Source organism: Hevea brasiliensis, chromosome 4 (genome assembly GCF_030052815.1).
Source record: "Hevea brasiliensis isolate MT/VB/25A 57/8 chromosome 4, ASM3005281v1, whole genome shotgun sequence".
NCBI classification, from domain to species: domain Eukaryota; kingdom Viridiplantae; phylum Streptophyta; class Magnoliopsida; order Malpighiales; family Euphorbiaceae; genus Hevea; species Hevea brasiliensis.
Genome location: NC_079496.1, coordinates 78339998 through 78348674, shown reverse-complemented (window position 1 = coordinate 78348674; position 8677 = coordinate 78339998). Strand labels below are relative to the sequence as shown.

Here is an 8677-nt window from a genome sequence, read left to right as displayed (position 1 = left end):
TTAAATAAATAATTATTATAATCTAGAATATGAATAAATATTGCTACAAATTAAATTGAAATTTAGTAGAAAAGAAAAGGAAAGAAAAGGAAAAGGAAAGAATTAAAAATATAATTATTTATAATGACATCATTAAAGGAGAAAGTAACCAATAGGAATTAAACAACTATTATGAAGAGATAAGGAGAGTTAAAATGAGATAAAAATTGATTAAAATTTCAGATTTTATCTCCTCATCTTCTTTCTTCTATAAGCCGTCCACCATTAGAGTTCCCCTTCCCCCATTTTCATCAAACTTTGAGCTTGATTTTTCCTAAGCTTTCTACCCCCAAAACCCTAAACACCTTTCATAAAAATTAATCTCCACATCAAGAGGAACATTTTGATTGTTATAAAGTGAAGAAAACTCAAAGTTTTAACAAGCCAAGAAATTGATCTCAAAGAGGTTAGTGCACTAATTTATTTCTATTTCTTTTCTAAGTATGATAAGCTTACTAAATTAAGTTAGATTGATATAAAATTAAAAGAAATTTGTAGGGATAGAAAATTTATAAATTTCAGCAGCCATTATATGAGTTGTAGTTTTATGGTTTTGAGGAAATTATTTGTGTTTATTAGTGATATTGATGAGTAATTGTGATGAACAAATTGATTGGCATGTGTTTACATGAATTGAAGAATTGTGAGTTAGGGTTTTCGACCTAACCTTGAGGAAATTGATGTGTGTCTTGAAATGGATGATGTTGAGATGATTTAATGACCATTAGAAGTGCTATATATGTTAAATGAAGTTTGTGGAGTTGGGAGAATTGAGTTTGGGAGTGTTGATTTTCATGCAGGAAAATCGGACTTTTGAGTCCAGTGCATTGTTTGAGTTATAACTGGAGTTGTGTTGCTCCAATTGGTATGAGGCCAATTGGAGATGAAACCTAGGACAAAATTCCCCATTTTTCATGAAGAAACCATGCCCAAATTCTGTCCATAAGTTGACCAAACTACTGTCCCAATTCGGATGTCCAGACCTTGAACCCAGAAAATTGACCAAATGAACAGTACATGTTCATTTGGCCATAACTTCTTCTAGACAAGTCTAAATGATCTGAATTTTAACCAGTGGATAGATTAGACCTAGGACTAAAACTTTCATTGAGAACACCAAGCCCAGAAATGCCTCTAACCAAATGAAATTGTTGACTCAATTCGGGACACGAAACTGACCTGCACTATTCTGCCCAGAATTTTCTGGATTAAAGCTCACCGACCAGTTTTGGCAAAATGGCCATAACTTGGTCTATAAAAATCCAAATGCAATGAAACCAACGGAAAAAGTTTTATAAGACATAGATATACAATATTGATCTTTTAACCAAAACCCAGAAACCTAGGGAACTAGGTCAATTGACTAGGTTAAGTTAACATATAAATTCTGGAAATTTTCAAAAGAACCATTTGACCTCAGAACACACATTTAGCTATATCTCCTACAAGAAAACTCCAATTAGGTTGGGCCATACAGATCTGGAACCCTAAGAAACAGGGCTCCAACTTTGTTTTAGACTTGGTCCTCAAATTATGAACATAAGAACCCCAAAATGGGAGTCAAAGTTTCTGATTTAAACATGAGTCCTGGTAGAACAGGGTACATGAGTCTAGGCCAGTGATTTGGCCATAATTAATTCTACAGAACTTGAAAAATTGTAATAAAAATTTCTGAGTGACTATAAGACATAGAGAAACAAATTCTATGAAGGGAGTGTGGCTAAACAGTGGCCACATCCTAGTCAATCTGCTATGTAAAGACAGTGCACCAAATCTGGACATAAAGAAAAGTCCATAAAACAATTAGGCATATGACACGAAATGAATTAGAATAAATTGTTAAGCATAAAAATAATATGAATTAATGAAATTATAATTACTTAATAATATTATTCTGCCCAAAGTACACCTAGACTCATTTATATAGCTTGGATCGATTGGTATACCAATTAGGGACTACATATTGCAGTACTGCCTACAGGGATAATCATTGACAGACAACATATGTCTAACATGATTATTCTACTGGCTTTATGCCTGCCCGATGGCCATAGTGCCAATTTTTATTATTACTGGCTTATGCCTGCCCGCTGGCCTTGTGCCTGATATGACCGTTGTATACTTGATAGACATACGGCTGTCTAACTTGTATACCCCCGTGTATCCAGTCTTTATAGTCTGTCATAGGTTACTTGGGCACAGAAATGAGTATAAATCCTTAATTGAAATAAATACATGAGAAGATTGTTAAGGTGAACTTCAATGAATCAAACATAAGATACATGATAAAAAGACTCCGATTAATCTATTTTGTCCAAAGTTCTATAAACATGTAAAAGACCTAGAAAATTCATAAAATTTTATATTTTCATATAAAAATACACGTAGAATAATTATTTTAGTTATTTATTTATTTTTATTTCAATATATGCACCACTAAGCATTATGCTTAGCGCGTTGGTTCTTACCACGCGTAGGTACAGGAGAGCCACAGCAGCAGCAGCAGTAGAGCCTGGACAGGACTTGTGCAGATCTGCTACAGTGTAGATTGTCACCTCACCAGTTCTTTTTGGTAGGGCTCATGTATAGTTAAATTTTGTATTTTGGTTATTGTATGTAATAAATCAGATGGAGATATGCAGCTAAATTTTGGATTGTATATAAAATTGTATATTATTGCGAGTAATGTTATATGAATAAAATGCAGGTTTATTTTATTTGAAAATATTATGAGTAATGTTATGATATGGTACATGAACGATTAGCATGAGAAATGATGTGATAGAATGGGATAAAAAAAAAATTTCTACACATAATATAATATAAATGAATTAATATTATACATGACAAGATAGAATAGGGTGCTCCGGCACCGAATGTAGCACACTTTGCTCGGCTACACTATAGACCGGGTAAGGGGTGTTACATTTATTGGTATCAGAGCAAAGGTTTAGGCATTCCTAGGCATAGGTAAACAGAATGATATAATGTGCATAACATGCATGAGCCCTTATTTAGGAGTCGAGGTGACACTAATGCAGATCTGTTCTTTGTTTGTTTTATAGGATTAATGGAGTCCGATCCTTCAGAGGAAGGGTCTTACAGACCAGTGGAGGAGGAGGAGATTGGTAGTCATGCACCTGTCCGTAGTCAGGGGCGAGACAGGAGAGAGGAGTCATTCCAGGGTACAGCAGGTAGAACACAGCAGGCGTTTTTGGAGCAAATGACTCAGATGCTCCGCCAATTTACCGGAGCCACCCCACAGCCTACACAACGGTCTCCACTAGAGAAATTAAGAAAGTATGGGGCCGTTGACTTTATGGGTGAGAAGGAAGATGACCCATCCGCTGCTGAGCATTGGCTAGAGCGGACTGAGAGAGTGCTGAGGCAGTTACATTGCACGCCAGAACAACAGTTAGAGTGTGCTCTGTCGTTACTACAAGGGGAAGCCTACCAGTGGTGGGATACTGTGTCTAGAACGGTACAGCCAACGGAGCTTACTTGGGATTTCTTTTTGACTGAATTCAGAAAGAAGTATATTAGTCATATATACTTAGAGGCCCGAAGGAGAGAGTTTCTGACCTTAAAGCAGAGACAGTTAACGGTTTCTGAGTATGAAAGAGAGTTTGTGAGGCTGGGTAGATATGCACGAGAGGTAATGCCTACAGAGGCAGAGAGATGCCGTAGGTTTGAGGATGGACTGAACGATAATATCAGAATTATAGTGACGGCACATGGTTATCTGATTTCTTCCGCTAGTGGTGCATCACTTAATGTAGAGAGAGTACGAATTGAGGAGCAGTCTAGGAGAGAAAGACAATGAAAGAGGAGTCTGGACAAGGTCGCCTAGTACACCGGGCCGAGGGTAAGAGGCCCAAGGTTTCCCGGGCAGGCCAGGTGCAGACAAAGGCCCAGTTTACTCAAAGAGGAGGACAGTCCAGAGCGTTAGTGGGGAGTTCTCCTGGCACAGTGGTAGGGGGATCTGCCTCCATACCATTATGCATCCACTATGAGAGGAGGCACCGAGGAGAGTGCCGACTGTTGACTGGGGGATGTTTCCGATGCGGAGCTACAGACCATTTTCTACGAGATTGTCCCCATAGGAGTGTTTCCACTGCCCCACCACCGACTGAGAGATCTGTCCCTGCAGTTCAGAGGGGTAGACGACCTGCGAGACCAGAGGTGATGGGTACCTCACAGAGACCAGCTTCTGAAACGATTGAGCGACCCGAGGCTCGAGTAGCACCTCGTGTGTATGCTATGAGGGCACAGGAGGAGCCAGAGCTGGCAGACATTGCTAGAGGTATATTTCTCATTATAAAATTTTAGTATATGTAATAATAGACCCTATGTATGAGATAAAAGTAAATAGGTACAGAACTAGTTAAGAACAAGATCTTAAAGCTAGAACTAGTAAAACAGACTAAGGAGAAGTAGTTCCTCAACTATTTACACCGAGTAAATTTCGAGGACGAAATTTTTGTTAGAGGGGAAGAATTGTAACACCCTCACTGTAGCAATTTTGTACATTCTCTTATTCCGTGACTGTTTGTCAGATGCGGCTAGAACGTCTAGAAAAATATTTAGACTAGAGTGAGGAGTCATAAATAACTCAAATAAGTGTAAGAAAAATTAAGGAAAAATTTTAGAAATAAAATACAATCAAGTTAAATAAGCCGGTGCCCTAGCGATGGGTGATCGCAGGGGAAGTATCGGTAACGACAGGTACCGACCCCAGACCTGTGAGAAAATTCATAAAATAATTTTTGAGACTCTAGAGAAGAGTCATTGAGGTTACTATGGCATTAGAATGACAAGAAAATGTTTAGAAAAATTTTTCAATCGGTACAGACAATTTTAGTCTATTAAGCCAAACGGAGGGCATTTTGGTCATTTCGTCTTTAGAGATGATTTTTGGCCAACTTGTCCAGTTAAATAAATAATTATTATAATCTAGAATATGAATAAATATTGCTACAAATTAAATTGAAATTTAGTAGAAAAGAAAAGGAAAGAAAAGGAAAAGGAAAGAATTAAAAATATAATTATTTATAATGACATCATTAAAGGAGAAAGTAACCAATAGGAATTACACAACTATTATGAAGAGATAAGGAGAGTTAAAATGAGATAAAAATTGATTAAAATTTCAGATTTTATCTCCTCATCTTCTTTCTTCTATAAGCCGTCCACCATTAGAGTTCCCTTCCCCCATTTTCATCAAACTTTGAGCTTGATTTTTCCTAAGCTTTCTACCCCCAAAACCCTAAACACCTTTCATAAAAATTAATCTCCACATCAAGAGGAACATTTTGATTGTTATAAAGTGAAGAAAACTCAAAGTTTTAACAAGCCAAGAAATTGATCTCAAAGAGGTTAGTGCACTAATTTATTTCTATTTCTTTTCTAAGTATGATAAGCTTACTAAATTAAGTTAGATTGATATAAAATTAAAAGAAATTTGTAGGGATAGAAAATTTATAAATTTCAGCAGCCATTATATGAGTTGTAGTTTTATGGTTTTGAGGAAATTATTTGTGTTTATTAGTGATATTGATGAGTAATTGTGATGAACAAATTGATTGGCATGTGTTTACATGAATTGAAGAATTGTGAGTTAGGGTTTTTGACCTAACCTTGAGGAAATTGATGTGTGTCTTGAAATGGATGATGTTGAGATTATTTAATGACCATTAGAAGTGCTATATATGTTAAATGAAGTTTGTGGAGTTGGGAGAATTGAGTTTGGGAGTGTTGATTTTCATGCAGGAAAATCGGACTTTTGAGTCCAGTGCATTGTTTGAGTTATAACTGGAGTTGTGTTTCTCCAATTGGTATGAGGCCAATTGGAGATGAAACCTAGGACAAAATTCCCCATTTTTCATGAAGAAACTATGCCCAAATTCTGTCCATAAGTTGACCAAACTACTGTCCCAATTCGGATGTCCAGACCTTGAACCCAGAAAATTGACCAAATGAACAGTACATGTTCATTTGGCCATAACTTCTTCTAGACAAGTCTAAATGATCTGAATTTTAACCAGTGGATAGATTAGACCTAGGAATAAAACTTTCATTGAGAACACCAAGCCCAGAAATGCCTCTAACCAAATGAAATTGTTGACTCAATTCGGGACACGAAACTAACCTGCACTATTCTGCCCAGAATTTTCTGGATTAAAGCTCACCGACCAGTTTTGGCAAAATGGCCATAACTTGGTCTATAAAAATCCAAATGCAATGAAACCAACGGAAAAAGTTTTATAAGACATAGATATACAATATTGATCTTTTAACCAAAACCCAGAAACCTAGGGAACTAGGTCAATTGACTAGGTTAAGTTAACATATAAATTCTGGAAATTTTCAAAAGAACCATTTGACCTCAGAACACACATTTAGCTATATCTCCTACAAGAAAACTCCAATTAGGTTGGGCCATACAGATCTGGAACCCTAAGAAACAGGGCTCCAACTTTGTTTTAGACTTGGTCCTCAAATTATGAACATAAGAACCCCAAAATGGGAGTCAAAGTTTCTGATTTAAACATGAGTCCTGGCAGAACAGGGTACATGAGTCTAGGCCAGTGATTTGGCCATAATTAATTCTACAGAACTTGAAAAATTGTAATAAAAATTTCTGAGTGACTATAAGACATAGAGAAACAAATTCTATGAAGGGAGTGTGGCTAAACAGTGGCCACATCCTAGTCAATCTGCTATGTAAAGACAGTGCACCAAATCTGGACATAAAGAAAAGTCCATAAAACAATTAGGCATATGACACGAAATGAATTAGAATAAATTGTTAAGCATAAAAATAATATGAATTAATGAAATTATAATTACTTAATAATATTATTCTGCCCAAAGTACACCTAGACTCATTTATATAGCTTGGATCGATTGGTATACCAATTAGGGACTACATATTGCAGTACTGCCTACAGGGATAATCATTGACAGACAACATATGTCTAACATGATTATTCTACTGGCTTTATGCCTGCCCGATGGCCATAGTGCCAATTTTTATTATTACTGGCTTATGCCTGCCCGCTGGCCTTGTGCCTGATATGACCGTTGTATACTTGATAGACATACGGCTGTCTAACTTGTATACCCCCGTGTATCCAGTCTTTATAGTCTGTCATAGGTTACTTGGGCACAGAAATGAGTATAAATCCTTAATTGAAATAAATACATGAGAAGATTGTTAAGGTGAACTTCAATGAATCAAACATAAGATACATGATAAAAAGACTCCGATTAATCTATTTTGTCCAAAATTCTATAAACATGTAAAAGACCTAGAAAATTCATAAAATTTTATATTTTCATATAAAAATACACGTAGAATAATTATTTCAGTTATTTATTTATTTTTATTTCAATATATGCACCACTAAGCATTATGCTTAGCGCGTTGGTTCTTACCACGCGTAGAGTGCAGAGAGCCACAAAGAAGCGGCAGTAGAGCCTAGAGGACTTGAGCGGATCTGCTCGGTGTAGAATGTAACCTCACCAGTTCTTTTTGGTAGGGCTCATGTATAGTTAAATTTTGTATTTTGGTTATTGTATGTAATAAATCAGATGGAGATATGCAGCTAAATTTTGGATTGTATATAAAATTGTATATTATTGCGAGTAATGTTATATGAATAAAATGCAGGTTTATTTTATTTGAAAATATTATGAGTAATGTTATGATATGGTACATGAACGATTAGCATGAGAAATGATGTGATAGAATGGGATAAAAAAAAAAATTTCTACACATAATATAATATAAATGAATTAATATTATACATGACAAGACAGAATAGGGTGCTCCGGCACCGAATGTAGCACACTTTGCTCGGCTACACTATAGACCGGGTAAGGGGTGTTACAACTGATGTTCTTAAATAATTTCAATAATTTACATTGCCCAGGTAACCTATGACAACTCAACTAAAACTTTATCCCAAAAATTTGGGGTCGCCTATATAGATTCACTTTCTCCACTCTAAACGATTTTGGGTTAAATTCTCAAAAATATGTAATGCTTCTAAGTCATGTTGTACTACTCTCCTCCAAGTCAATTTAGGTCTACCCCTTTTTTTTCTTTCTATCCTCTAACCTAATATGCTCTACTTGTCTAACTGGAGCCTCCGTATATCTACGCTTCACATGACCAAACCACCTCAATCTCCCTTCTCTCAACTTATTCTCAATTGGCACCACTCCTACCTTTTCTCTAATACTCTCATTACGGACTTTATCTAGTCTAGTATGACTACTCATCCACCTTAACATTCTCATCTATGCAACTCTTATCTTAGACGCATACGACTCCTTCAGTGCCTAACACTCGCTACCATAAAACATAGCTGGTCGTATGGCTGTACGGTAAAATTTTCCTTTCAACTTATTAGGAATCTTGTGATCACGTAAAACTCCCGTGGCACGTCTCCACTTCAACCATCTAGCTTTAATCCTATGACTAACATCCTCCTCATATCCTCCATCTACTTAAAGGACTAAGTCGAGATATTTAAAGTGATTAATTTGGGACAGTACCACTCCATCCAAACTAACTCTTCCCCTATCACCAGTTTGGCCTTCACTGAACTTGCAATGTATGTATTCTGTCTTT

The 8677-nt window shown here is 36.3% G+C and overlaps 1 protein-coding gene across 1 annotated transcript; it reads left to right on the top strand.

Annotated features, from left to right (window-relative positions):
• The first annotated feature begins 3858 nt into the window (after positions 1-3858).
• Positions 3859-4368, top strand: LOC131179466 (uncharacterized). Its single transcript, XM_058146318.1, has one exon. The coding sequence runs from the start codon at positions 3859-3861 to the stop codon at positions 4366-4368; it is 510 nt and encodes a 169-aa protein (XP_058002301.1).
• Positions 4369-8677: the final 4309 nt, after the last annotated feature.